This window comes from Dermochelys coriacea, chromosome 9 (genome assembly GCF_009764565.3).
Source record: "Dermochelys coriacea isolate rDerCor1 chromosome 9, rDerCor1.pri.v4, whole genome shotgun sequence".
Classification (NCBI taxonomy): Eukaryota; Metazoa; Chordata; order Testudines; family Dermochelyidae; genus Dermochelys; species Dermochelys coriacea.
The window spans coordinates 13,658,735-13,673,762 of NC_050076.1; the positions used below are offsets into that span (position 1 = coordinate 13,658,735).

A 15,028-nucleotide genomic window follows, 5' to 3' on the forward strand; every position below is an offset into this window, starting at 1 on the left:
ACAGGTCTGTGATATTCCCCTCATGGGAAAGAGGGGTGCTTTAAAAACCTAGATCCAGTTTATGGCAGTTTGATTCTTTATTAGAAACAACGTTCACTCTCCACATTTTACAGGTTTATGCACTAGCATTTTTTTTCACTTATTTAATATGTCAGAAAACATATAGTGCATCTCTCCATGGAGATACTCTACATGGAATAACAATAATTTGATGTAAAAATATAGAGCCTGGAGTGTTTTTTAAAAAGGCATAATTTGATCACATAGCTTCAGAGTACCACAAAGAAAATGTAAACTATTCTTTCAGATTAAGCAACAGTATTAAAAATGCTTATAAATTTCTTTAACTATCTTTCTTTACATCTTAAATCTAAATGATATTTCCACTTAATAGACTCTGACAAAAGCCTGATCATTCAACCTGTCAAGATACCCCAAGATTTCCTAGGTGTCTAGAAAAAAGAAAAGGAGTACTTGTGGCACCTTAGAGACTAACAAATTTTAGTCTAGAGAATCACATCAAAAATTCTATCAACATCATTAATACAACTTGGCTTTGAAACTCAAAAGACCAAATAAAAGAAGGCTATTTTGTCTCTCTCTGTTTAATTCATAAAAGGCTACAGAACTTTATTTTCAAAAGTTACAAGATCTTGAGAGATGTTTCTGCATTCTTATCCACCTCCTCTGTTTTACTTTCACTTGAATAACAATGCAGATCTTTATTTTCAGGCAGCAGTATTCCAAGAAAAACCAGCAGGCATACAATAACTAGTAAACTCAAAAATATTCTAATGGTTTGCTTTAAAACAGGACAAAAAGCAAAAAATTAATAATAATAATAATAAAAACCCAAAAAGCACCAAGTCTCATGTATCATTCATAAGAGTGAAGTACAATAGGCTGACTTCTACTACTATTCATACAGTGACCATGGATAACGGATCAAAACTAGAATGGGCAGAATAGACACAGTTTAAATGATCTATGGAACTGAAATTTCCTTTTTTTTACTAGATCAGACATTTCCATTAAGGGTGAACTGAAATGTGTTTTTTTCTTTTTAAAAGAAATAAAACTTTATTGAGCCTTTTCCCCCTCAGGGAGATCACATTGAAAATCAATACGCATATTAGTATACAGAAAATATTTTTAGAGTTGGGAACATGCAGACAGATGTATATATACACCGTCAGGTTTTGTTCCCTACTAGTAATCTGAAAACCGTGAGTTCTAACAGCTGAACAGATAATACAATTATTCCTTTTCAACCATCTCTCCTTTTTCCCTTTTCTCTCACTATAATTAATAGCTAGCTAAGTAACTTCAGAAACTGAACAAAGACGCAGCAAAACAGAGTGTAGCGGTATAGAACCTAAAAACTGACTCTGTTTGAAAGAGTTTTGCCAGGTAGCTTTTGATACCAAAGTGGACTGAGAACATCAAGAAAAGGATTTAAAAAGTCTGACCATGAAGGCAAGAGAAGAAGTAGGACTGACTCTTGAATGCTATTGCCCTAGATGAACTTCAATGTGTTCAATGATTCTAACTCATCCTTCTACTGGGTTATTTATTACAGAATTAAGCTTTCTGCTGTATAATAATTACATTTCTTTTTTACTATATCTCCCTTGTGTTTGCATTTTTCTTCTCACTCTTGTTTGTTTCTGAATTCTCTTTTTCTTCCTTGATTTCCCTCAGTTTTATTTTTCTATGTCCAGTAACTGTTCTCTCTGTCATTCCATCTCTCTTCTTTCCCCTTATGCCTTTGTCGGTGTTGTGTTCTCTCCTGGCATCTCCATTAAAAACAAAACAAAAAAAACACTCCCTGCTCCCCTTCAATTTCTCCCTCCTTCTTTCCTGTCTTTTTCCCATCCATCTTTCCCTTTGGATAGCAAAAAGTTCACTTCTGAGTCAGGACTGCAGAAGTAGGCCTCAAACATATAGATTCAGTCAAGCAAAGTCAATTAAAACTTCTATTTAAAGACATCAGTGATGTGTGCAGTGACCATGATATATTTGTGTGAAAGCAAGTCCAGAACTCCTTGCAAGTCCAGTTTGCTATTTTCTGAACAATATGAGTGAATAGTGTTATCCATGTGAAACAGGGACAGGAGTGCAGACATCTGGGCCCACCCCTTCTGCCTGATAAACTTGAGATTTTCTGGATTCTCTCCCTGTCCTCAAAGTTTTTAACTGCACGTCAGTAGTGCCATCATAAGAGGAAGGTTAAGACAACAGAGAACCTATCAGCATTATTATTTGATCCCAGAACCCTTTGATTTTTATACAGGCCCAAGCTGCATGAAAATATACTGGCTTTGGGTTTGGCACTCTCAATAGGATTGCAGGCACCCAGTTACCACGGGATATGTCTCCCCTGGAGCTAGAGGTGTGGCTGGCAGCTTGAGGAGACATAACTGCACTAACTCTGATTGAGAAAGTGCACTTCAAATAGAAGCGTTAGCACAGTGGCGTGAGCAGCAGGATGAGCGAGCCCCCTGAGTATAATCCTGTCCAAGACCCTAAGTACGTACTTGAGTGGCTAGTCCCTCCAGCCAGAATAGCTACAATTCTATTTTTAGCACACTAGCTTGATGAGAGCTAGAACAGGTGTGTCTCCTCAAGCTGGAAATTATACCTTCAAGATAATGTATAGCATAGTTGGAGTATACGCAAGGGAGTGGTGTCCTCAGAATACAAGCTGACTGTGCTCTACCCTGATCTCTTTAAACTTCCCACTGACTAGTGATGTTCTAGTGCAAAGGCACATGAGAAAAGACAATTGTGACTCTGAAGTCAACAGTATTCCCAACCCCCAGCATTCAGAAATCATGAATCAGGCCCTCAAAAAAAAATCACAAGATTATTTAAAAAAAACTTATGATTTTTAAGCCAATAAATTTTAAACTTGCTTTGCCCTCTGGATTATAGAGCCTTTAGGTTGTGCTCAAGTTATGTTTTCCAGCTTTTCTCTGCCACCATGAGGGCTAATGAAAGCTGAGATTCTCACAAATCCTGGAGTTGGAGCCTTAAGAAAAAAACAACAAATAAAGTGAGATGCTATAAAATCACAGGAGTTGTCAACACTGACACTCAAACTTTCAATGTTATACAGCCTGTTAGTGCTACAGCAAACTGTAAGCATCCATCATCATCTACATTGCTGCTCTGCAAGACTCTTAGGTCTTGGATCTTTTCTTACAGAACTTTGACAATCTGATATTAATGTTTGCATTCAAGAGTGGGTTCATGTGAATAAATAAATTATTAAGTACTGGGTAGGCAATCCACTTTGTAGTATCTGCTCTGTATCATCTTCTCTGGAGTCCAACTCCTGACATTCAGACTTCTGATATAACCGTATACTTTATTCTTGCTATTTCATACCCATATATTGTATATAAAAACATGCCCATATCCATATTGTACATTCTAAGCATGGACATCACTGAATGTACACAGTAAAATGGCAGTTGAGACAAAATGTTTTGCAGTACATTTATGCTACCACAAATGGCCAGAATAATTTAAGCCTCTTTCTTTTATACATGTTACCCCTTTACCAAAATTTTTCCATGTTCATACCTGTACTTTGAAAGAATTAAGAGCAGGTACCACTAATAATGTACAAAATTTGCTGTCACATTGGAACCCATAGCATGGAAATCAGTCTCAGGTAAAAAGACTAGCGAAATAGTTTCTAATCAAAAGACTTCACTGAACCCTGATTACATATCCTGAAACTCTCTTGCATGGACATGCAGCCACCAGTATCAAATGTAGGGTTGACAGAAAACAAGCTTGCCAAGGAAAAATAGAAATGACATGATACCTCAGGCACAGAGGCAAGAATTCAATGAACAATTCAGGCTTTACAATTAATAACACATCTTACAAAAATAAGTTAAAGGAGCTGGATTGTTACAAGAAGCCATAACAGACTTTGATTAGTAGGTTATTGGTGACAGATCAAAAGTCCACTGAATTGGAATCCACTGACTTCAATGGTCTTCAGACCACCCCTGAGACAGTTAGAGGTACTCAAATCAGAAGGAGCCTAAGATGTGCATCATTAGCCCTCTAAATGTTCATCCATTTATGGCTGACAGCTCTTGCTATCCAGTACAGCCATGTTGCTTCTCTCCACCATACAGAATATATATGTGTGAGAACAAACTACTTTCACGGGCCATATCCTCAGATGGCATAATCCATTGACGTCAATGGAGCTACACCAATTTACACAAGCTGAGGATCTGGCCCCATGACTCTATGTGCTATTTATCTCCATAAAAGTATTTTGGGATACAGCAAGAAACACACTGCAAAAATAAAGCTGTAGCATACTGCATTCTACACAGTTTTATCCCAAGAGACTTGCAATGAGCAATGGGAAGCTGTGAAACTACTATAAAGTCATGGGTGATATTCCAAAATATTAACAGGCAACTCTCTCATTACTTTATTAAAGCATGTTTTTCTAGGCTAATCAACAAGTACTGAGGGACTATTCAAAGACAGAGTATTCATTGTGGTCATGGTTCATCATGAAACAATGATTAAATGATTCACATCTCCTCCAGCCTCAGGGATGGGGGGTCTCCCGATCCCTTTTAAGTTGCTTTGGCATGAAGGACCCATGTCATAACAGCCACTTTTCCTGCCAGGAAGGACTAGAGGGGACTCCCCCATCATTACTGCTCCTTAATTTTCAGTCCTCCCAGCCTCTTGCAGCCTGAGGCTCAAAAGACCATGTCCCTTTTTTTAAAAAAAGTCCAGAGGAGTTACTATCTGTCTTGTCAGTGCAGCTGCAGTGCCTTCCTGCTAAGTCTGCACCCTGCTAAGCCTCGGGAATTTTTTGTTAGAAGTGTGTCCACAGCAGCTGCTTTTCTAAATGAAATAACTCCAAACATGCAAAGAATTCAGTTCACAAGGCCCATGTATTTGTAACTTATAAGAAGTCCTGTTCTTATATTGTTATAACTTAAGAAAAAGCATCTGGTAACATTAAGTTCAATTTGTTTATAGTCTTACATCTTGTTAGAACCAGGGCTTATTGGAGTTGTAGCAGGGTTTATTCTCACCTGGGGAGTCTACTTGTGGCTGCAGCTGGGGATTAGCTCTCTCGTAGTCACAGTGCTTCCTCTTAATGGTGTGGACCTCTGGCCAGGTCATTATACAATTTTCCCCTTCCAGGGTAACAAAGTCTCACCTGATCAGCTGTCCGGGTGCCATTCCAGGCAATCTTCCCATTCAAGATTGACACTTTTCCAGAAGCATTCAGGCCTGTCCACCATTCCAGGCTCCAGTGGAAGGGACCCTATGCCCAGCAACTGAGGTCTCCTCAAGCTCCGAGCCTGTTGCTGCTTCCCTGGGCTCTTTCCTACCTCTCTTCTCTATCTTCTGGCCCACCTCTGGGTTTACCAGTGGAGCGTCCCCTGCTCTTCATGGCTACTTCCCCTTCCCAGCTTCTGCCCAGGGTGTGTAATGCAAAGCAGGATCCCAGGGCTTACTCTCTGCCTAGAACTCCTCCTTGAATCTAGCTAACTCCCCTCCTCTCTAGAGAGTGACTACCGAGCTCCTCCCTACAGCCCTTTTCCACCAACTTTCTCTCTTTCTAAGCTCCTTCCCCAGCTAGGCTTCATCAGCCATTAGGCCTTATCAGTCCTTGGCTCTCCTGGAGGTGCAGCCTGTAAGGTTAATTGGCTTATTTCACCTGTTCAGGCTGTGTATGGGGGTAGACACCCCCTCACAGGAAGGATGTGAGGAGGAAAGAGGAAATGAGAGCCTCTTGGAGGATCAGGGAGAGGTTGCTATGATATACTAGCAGATTGTTTGGAGGCATACTCAGGTCATATTAGAAGGCTGAGAGAAGAGCCAGAAAACATTCAGATGTTTTAGATAAGCATTTGACCTTTGCCTTGTCAGGTTGGCCATTCATCAGAAGCTAGCAGGCAATACAATAATACTATATCTCTTCCACTGGCAGAACCCAACCTAGGGGCCCTCCAAAACCAAAGACACAACCTCCAGTAACTTGTTCTCTACTGGGGAGGCTGGAGCCAGCCAGTGTTGCTCAGAAAGCGAGTTGGTCACGTTACCTGGGAGATGCACTGATTCAGTGCCACTCTTGGGGAGGATCCAGGAAGAATTCCTGTGGTGTCCCAGTCATAAATTAGCCATTCACTTGTAGTAGATTTCCCACAAAAAGGATGGTGGAACACTCTGCCATCCAGTGAGAGTCAATCTACTGCACCAGTGGTACCAATTCAACTGTGCAACGTCTCTGACCATGAGACAGGAAGTTACATAAAATACAGTTTATATAAGGTTACAAGTTTTCTTTGTTCATATAATCTCATCAGTATCCCCAGTAGTGCACATAACAATACTAATATGACTGAAAGACCCACATGTTACTTTTAGCTATGAAATAAACAGACCCCTAGGAAGGAGACATTTCATCTTTGAAAACAGCTCATCTGACTAACAAGCACAATTTGCCAACATGAAATAAAGCATTTGTGACTTAGGTAAGGCGTCTCAATTTCCCTTACCTTAGCAACGGTCTCATGCAGGTTGAACAAGGGATCTAGCTCTTCAGTTACTGTGTTATGTGCAGGAAAAATAGCTTCAAAGAGAAAGCTTGGACTCTGTGGAAAAGAGAAGAGAAACCTTTTAGGACTCCAAATGGATTTCCTTTGTCAGATGCTTATTGAATTTTGTTTCAAGATTCAAAGGACTGCACATTGTTTTAAAGTTTGTGCTGATTATTAGCGTTCATCTTACTGATCTAAATGAGTCATTCGAAACTGCTGAAACAGACACCAAGAGCCTAGTTTTATAACTGTCTCTGGAAGGATGGTTGTCTTCATAATTATATTTCCCAATACAGTTGAGTCTTCTACCTAGAAGTAGAAGATCCACACTGATTTCATTTTAAGCTAGCTAGCAATTTGATATTTGAGGTGATCAATTATGTTTAGGGTTCAGAAGATATATACATATGATAATAAGAGACAGATAGATAGATATGTCCTGTGTAAGAGTAATTACACACACACACACACACACACACACACACAGAGGTCATTAATTTTTATGTGATGTGCACTTCTTTTTGTACAATAAGCAAGAAGGAGGTCAGATTGCCCCTGTCAAAGGCTCACATGAGCCCAGCGCCTTAGAGAGTAGGTTTGCATCAGACTTACAGAAAACAAATTAAAACTGAACTCAAGATAGCCACCTACGTGTTAAACTCCTTAACATAAACAATTTTCATTCACAGAGGTCCAAAGCAAATACACTAATCAAGGTTGGGGTCCTGATTGGCCAGCTTACTTGGCTTAAGGCAGGGAGATTGATCCTTCTTTTCCTCCCTCCCTCTCCTGACTTTACCCAAATGTGTCCCCTAGCAGAAACAGCCAGCTCTTTTTATCTGGTCTGCTGGGCCTTGTTGGCTTCCACCTGCTCCTGCCCCATCTAGGTGCCAGAGGACCAACTCTTGGTGGTTTGGCCGGCAGCTCATCATGGCAGCCTGCTCTAAGTCACCTCTGGAGAGGTAAACTTGTCTTCTTCCCTTACAGCAGGATACCTTCTGATGGGGGATGCACTAAGGCAGGGTGCTTGAAGGCAGTGGAGCCTCTGGCAAGGGGCAATAAATGCCACGTACACCCCATCACAGCCCCTTTGTTGTCACAAGCAATAATTGATACTAATGTGGCCACTCAGTCCATACTTCAATGAAGTCCACATGGAATCTGAACACCAAATTAAACTTACTCTCTCAGGAGAAGTTTGATTTAATTTAATTTTTTTTTTACAAAAACTGATCAGGATCTGGTTAGATTTAGAATATTATTAAACCAAGCCTGATTCTAAACTGGCTGGAGACCTGGAATAAGAGAGTTTAATGCATAAATATTAATACTCAGAAAAACTTTCTAAAAACAAGCATGTGATATAAGTGCATGAAATAGTTATGAAAAGAAATCTGCACCACTGTTTTATGTTTACAGTTAGAATAGTGTGTGCAGGGAGAGAAAGGAACAGAGTTGTTAGTCTTATTATTTGTACTGTCTCATTGGACTCTGTATAATTTGAAGGGTTTCTTATGAATTCTCTGCTGAATGACTGTTATCCTATAATCCTTTATCTGACAACCCTCCCCAAATTTCTAGAATCCAGTTTCCAATTATGGCAGGGCAATCTCAGAGCAGATGTCTGTCTTCTTCCAGAGGCCACCCATCTTTCTCTGTGAAGGACACACCGTGCTCAGATATTAACAGCCACTCATCAAGCGGGGATAAGTAGAGAATGTATTATTAGTGAAATTAATTTATATTTAAAGTGCAGATCATGGAATATAAGCATCTTGCGGCAGGAACTGTGTCTTCATAGAGTTTTGTACAGCACCTAGTAAAATGTGGCCCCGATCCCCATTGGGACCTCAGAGTTCTATTATAATACAAATAATTCTACCATCAAGTAAATTGAATTTGCACCCTAGGATTAGAAATGCCTAAAAATCACTCTGCAGTACTGTGTTTACATTGCTATAAAATTAACAGTGGTGCATGTCTAAATTTTTTTGGGATTAAGTTGCAAGGAGGATCCAGCACAGACTATGATATGGTTGAAGAAGTCCTGAATTTGAGTTGACTGTCTTATCTATTCTGGCTTTTCTTTCCCAGCTGATTACTCTCAGACAGACCTGTGGGCAATATAGACAGATATTACAGAATGTTCTTAGAGGCATTTCCTTTCTGTTGGATAATGAACTGGTGGATACCTATGCCTGTCAGACAAACATTTTTGATGTTTCTCCATCCAGACATTTATTGACATCCAATAGCCTCTGCCCATATCTGCCAGCAAAGACTCCTATCTTGTATGCACATATATTAAAGTTGTGCCTTTGGGAACTGTAAATCTGGCAACCATGTTTAATCATGTAGCCAGAACATTATTTTCATTTAGAGATTGCATTCTGTCAAGTGGTGAAATAAAGCTTTGGTTAAAAACAATGTTAACACTGCTCTGAACTTTAACTGGACTGATTTGTAACGCCTGCACCCGCCAACCTTTTTCACTTGCTTCGGATACCTAGGAACATTCTCTGGAAATGAGCTGGAGGGAGACAAACTAGAGGCTTTGTCCTGGCTCATGCACAATTTATACTCATGCCTGAGCCTGGCTCCTTCATACAATGGGTTTTAGGTTTTGTGAAGGGCAAGCAGAAATGCTATTTTGGCAAATGCTTTAGTTGGTCTTAATTCCAATGAAGTCACATCCTTGAAGTTAAAAAAACAAACAGCCCATAAAATATATGTGAATTATGCATCCACTGGCAGGTATGGTGGTATCTCTGTAATATACATGTTGAGACATGGAAAGTCAATGGGAGCAGGGGGTGGGCAGGTAAATTTCTCCCATCATTTGTAATTCTATAACACTGAAGTTTGGAGAAAAAATAGATATATGGATATACAGACATATAAAATGTATCAGTCAATGTTCCCCTTTCATCCTGGGATGACCGTTTCTGATGATTTCCCACAAGTCCCAAAACTTCCTTAAAAATAATATGATGGAATTAGCACACAGATGCATGATTGAACACAAAGATTTGGACATTGTATAATTTGTCCCAGAAGTATCAGAATAATAAATGATGTAATATATTGCTTGACGTTATTCTTCTCTTCAGAGGAATATCACACATTTTTTGTAAGATCTCAGACAAGAATACACATGAAGTCATTTATTATAAAGATACAATACAGACATCAGGACTGATTCATAAAACCTATTCATCTTTATTTTAAATGTTTATACAGGAATCGGCTCACAGCGCAAGGTCAGTTCAGTTATGATGGGTAGTCTAATGCAGCAGCACTAATGCAGTTAATCATCCACACAGTTGCAATCAATCAATACATAACCTAGAAACAATTACATTATTTATCCTTATTCTTATGTACCTTATACAAAGTAACTGAAGGAAATAATTACAATATTCGAGTTGCCATACCAGATATGATAATTGGTCCACCTAGTCCTTGTTCTCTGCCTCTAGACTCGAGACTTGATGCATCTTACGTAGCACACACACATATACCCCACTATAGTGAAATTGTATTTGTGTATGCTCTTTGGGATGTCTGTCTTTTAGACTCTGGCCTCCCTATGAACTTCCTATGTGTCCCCTTTCCTGTGTAGAGGCACTTCCTTCAAGACCACCATAAGTTAGGCAGTGAGACTTATACATTCATAAACATGTTCCAATTGTTACCTGTACTTGAATTGGCTGAATATCTGTTCCCAGGAAGACACAACACCCATTATCCCAATGAACATGTCCATTAGGTCTAAGATATATGTAGGAGAAAAATTCCTTCCAACTTCTGCAAGCAAACAGCTAACTCCATGAATCACAAGGTTTATTTCTTAATCTCATTCCTGCCTTTCATTTCTGCAAGCATCAATTTGTAAATTGCTAGTTCAGAATTTATACTGCAGAAAATCCACATTTTACTCTGCACCAAGGCAAAAGTGGGGAGAATGCTCTGAAAGAGAAGACACCTTCTTTGTGTATATATAACAAAGCAGCCTCTGAAACCATCTGCAAATATTACCAAATAGTCCAAGATTTTCAAAAACAGAATCCTAGATTTTGGCTCCTAAGACACCTATGTAAGTGGCCTGATTTCCTGAAGTGCTGAGCACTCAATAGCACTCACTGAAGTTAATCGGATCTTCTTCAGCAGTTTTGGAAATCAGGCCACTTGTCTAGGTGCCGACAGACAGCCAATTTTAGGCTCCTATTTTTAAAAAATCTTGTCCAAAGCTTTTATGCTAAAATCTATTTTGAGCAGAAATGTCCTTTTACTCCACAATAGTTTTTATACATAAAGAATCAATTTATGACAAATAAAAGAGCTGTGTGCAGCGTCCCAGTACTACATTCTAAACGAGTTTAATTACTGTACGGTTTACTTGTTAATCCCTCCCACTGGTTATTCTACATTGCTAGAACTTTAAGCAAAAGGTGCTGCGCAATACACACCAGAAGTACTCTGAAGGTGCACAAAATGGCAGCACAAAATGGCACCTGGAGTATGGTGATCATCATCATTAGCCAACAAGGAAAGAGAATCTGTGCACATTCCTGTTTGATGCCACGAGAACTTTGATCGGCAGCCATCAATCAAAGCTCTTCTTCTTTCACATGGAATTACATAAACATAATTTTCTGTCACATTACAGCTGATGCAGAACACCATATGACTATGATTGATGTAAGGGCTTCAAAAAAAAAATCACTGACATATGTCACAGCACTGGAAGCAGAACAACTAGCTTTTAAAATATTTCTAAGGTGAAAAGTTAAAATAAGTGATATTAGGCAGAGATGGCAACACAGCACACAATTATCACTCAGATACAGAACATACTAATGTTGCAGGGGAGGGGACATCGTCAGAAATAGTCCAAGCCTGTGTGTGTCAAAATTTGAATCTGTTTGGTTTTAATACTCAACCCCCATCACCACTAGGATCTTTCTTTAAGTCCCTTCTCCTTTTTGCTAGTCACAGAATTCTCATAGATCATCCCTACATGATAATCTGGTAGCATCCTGAACTACCATAGCTCAACAGCCAAAGAAGAAAGTTATATCAAGTAACTCTAATACTATCTTTAATGGGGACTGGCAACTAAACCACAAGCTGCCACTTTCAAAATGTGTGGAGGAGTGAGTAGGAGCCAGATTACCCTCCTCCTCTAGGAAGTGACAGCACCTCCTGGAGGATCTCCTCACAGAACTTCCTCCACAGCTGCCGCTCAAGTAAGAGAGATTTTGGTCTTTGTAGAAAGGACCAGGTCTGTACAGTGAATACTCAGCACACACCAAAGCACCCCAGGAGAAACAGGTTTTATCCCCATAGATACTAGCTCCATACACGTTGCTTCTCTGACTCCCACTGCTGGTCTGATTCATGTTGTCATTACTTATTCCACCCCTGGGCTTGCATCTTCCTCTCCCTATTCACAAAGAAACCTGCTGATCCCTCAGAGCAGCACATTCTCTTAGCTCCACCACTTCCCAACCCATAGAAGCCCAAACCTGAAAGCTCCCTGGGAAGGAGGAGAAAATGCTTTGGTGCCTTCATATTCAGCTGCACCTGGCCTCACTCCTCTCTAACAACCTACAGGGAGGGATGTATTAGGCCCCAACACTTGCCCCAACAAGGCAAATCCTTTTGTATAGCCATGTCTTTAGGATCACACAGGTATGCCTCTTTACTCTGATCTGCTTGGTAAGGCTTTAAAAAGAAATCTTACACAATCACTGTGTTTTTACTGCATTTGAGCACTTAGGCCTGTGGGAAAACGTTGTGCATCTCGGCCATAGAGAAAGGCTGCCCATTCCAAACCTTCCTAATAGTACATGCAGTGTAACATTCGGAAATCCAGTGGTTGCCATTAAAAATATCATTTGCCAACGATATCAAAAAGGAGGCTATCTGAAATGCCTCACTGGCATCTGAAATACTTCCATCTGTAATAACAGGCTCTATTCTTACATAAAAATAAGGTCAAATATTATTGTCTTTCACATACAGCGTTCACCACAGGAAGCAAAGTGAATTTCCCCAAGAACTGAAGCCCACTCTTTATCCCAAAGATTATAGGCAAAAATGTGATCCCACAGGATGTTTCAGGAACACCACTCAACATTTAATAGCCAGGGCAATGCTTTCCAGCAGTGAAAGGATGAATGAAGTGTTCCCATTTATTCCTTCAGCAGGCTCACCAATGCATGTGTGGTTTTTTTTGCAGAAATTTGCTAAGCAAAGATGTTCACTGCTCTGGTAAACATGCAATAAGGGAAAGAGATGTTAACCTTAAAATGCGGGAGTCTATCTTGCCTTTATACCTCTCCCCCACACAACAGGAGTTCCAGCACCCTTTCAGATCCTGCTTCTTCCATGAACAAAGTGAGACTCATCCCATCGATGTACCTTCCATTAATCCCCAGTCACATGCTAGGACACAAAGCAGACAGACAACCACATATGCCCTTCTGATCAGCCACTACTCCTGGCCCCATGCCAGTCCTTCCCCACTGTGACTGGTCTCTGCCCTGCTGATTTGCTCTGCACCTCAATGAAGTGGTTAAGAAATTGCCAGCAGGAGGAAGCAGGTCACATCAGGTATGATGGAGGTGGTAAATAACAAGGGGCAAACAATGGTAATTGCTCCTTCAGAGACCCTGTTCTCTTGCCCTTCCTCACAGCAGCTGGCTAGAAATTCACCCTGACCCTTGCACAGTGTCCCCTAACAAAACCATGAAAAACCAAGGAATTAGTTTCATAATGTCACATCTAACTGTGGAGTGATTTTCAAAATCATGGGCAGACACCCAACACCCCTTGGAAGTTTAGCACCTAACTCCCATTTGTGCCTGTTGAAAATCTCCCCCCTGGGTGCCTACAATGCATATATCCCTCATATAAAGATCCTTTGTGACCCTTTGCTAAGATCTACCCAAATATGAATATGTGAACCTGAGTGGATTAAATACTTTTGTTGGTCTGACAGTGCTTCAGAGTTCTCATAATACAATTTTCATAACACATATAAAGTACTGCAAATAATTCCCAAAGTCCCAGTGTAATGCCTTTTGCTCCTCTTTGAAGCTGTCTTCTTGAAAGGAAAAAATGACAGGCAAAAAACACCTTTATTTTGAACTGAGCTCAAAAGAGAATCCTTTCCTCCTCATCTTCCTTTCAGAATTATCCTTATCTTCCCAGTACTCATTTAATGAAGCATTCTGTGACATTAGAAAGACATTGATGTTCCACTTTTTAAACAATGGGTCACTTCTGATTAAACTTCGATTGAACATTCAACTTTCAATCTTAAAATAAATTGCCTCCTTTTCTTTTTAATTTGGACCCAATTTCCTGCTGCCCTCAGGTCTCTTGACAGTAATTAATTGATTTATGAATCAATTAAATGGGGATGGGAAATGCAAAAAAACCCACCTTGCTTCCTTTCATTTATTTATGAGGGATATATGCATTGTAATCTACTCTTTATTTACTAGGCTCATTTTCTTGACTAATCCCATCCTTTCCCAATTAATAAGCTATACAGAATGGTTCCCTTTCATTTTCTGGGCACTACATTTGCAATCCCTTGTGTACTTAGTTACAGTGCTCTTTCTATTTAGATCGCACCTTTCATCCAACACACTTTAAACATTAAACAAACCTCACAGCATCTTTGGGTATTGGGTTTAAAATGTGGTAAGTATCGTTCCATGTTTTAGAGAGCCACAATTGTTGCCATTAAAAAATCAGCATTTACCACACAGTGCATTTTCCCCTCTACTTAGAATAGAAAATAGCTGTGGTATCTTCATCAAAATAATTGTCTTTACGCCTGTTAGAGATTGATCAGCATGGAATGTGCTGGCATTTAAGAATTAGCTAGGTTCCTCTTTTCTTCTCTAATGCTCCTTAGAAACTATCAATCATTTTGTTAAAGAACTCTAAACAGGAGTTGATCCATTCTTTATTCTACCACCTCCAATTGTGCATCCCCACAACTTTTCCCAGATGACATCATTTAATTCCCCAATCTCATGGCACCGACCCATGTGAGACAAAGAATGACACTACAGTAGCTAGTGTCAGAGTGGTCAGAGAGAAACACAAAGCCTTGTGTCCTCTCCAAAAGGCTAAATATGCTCTCTTCACAGTGCTTCCAATCCCTGTACCAGAGAGTTCAGGATCTGAATGAAGATGCCCCTGCATGGTAGCTCATTGTGCTGCCCCTAGAACATATAGATAAAGGACTGAAGAGGAAGCAAATGCCCAAACTCTTCTGGAAAAAAAAATCAAAGCCATTCAGGATCTAGATGGCCCAGCAGTCTGGGTAATGACATTCAGAGACTTTCACCTCTAGGTTTCTTTTGGGTCACAGGCAATGCAAGCTTGTCCATCTTATCAATCAT

The 15,028-nt window shown here is 39.9% G+C and overlaps 1 protein-coding gene across 1 annotated transcript in view; it reads right to left on the minus strand.

The window, feature by feature from the left end:
* The window catches only part of NAALADL2 (N-acetylated alpha-linked acidic dipeptidase like 2), a 901,987-nt gene that overhangs the window by 121,875 nt on the left and 765,084 nt on the right, over window positions 1-15,028 (minus strand). Inside the window, exon 13 of the mRNA XM_043492184.1 lies at window positions 6,561-6,656. Within this exon, the coding sequence (XP_043348119.1) occupies window positions 6,561-6,656 (96 nt within the window). The remainder of the gene's footprint in view (window positions 1-6,560; window positions 6,657-15,028) is intronic.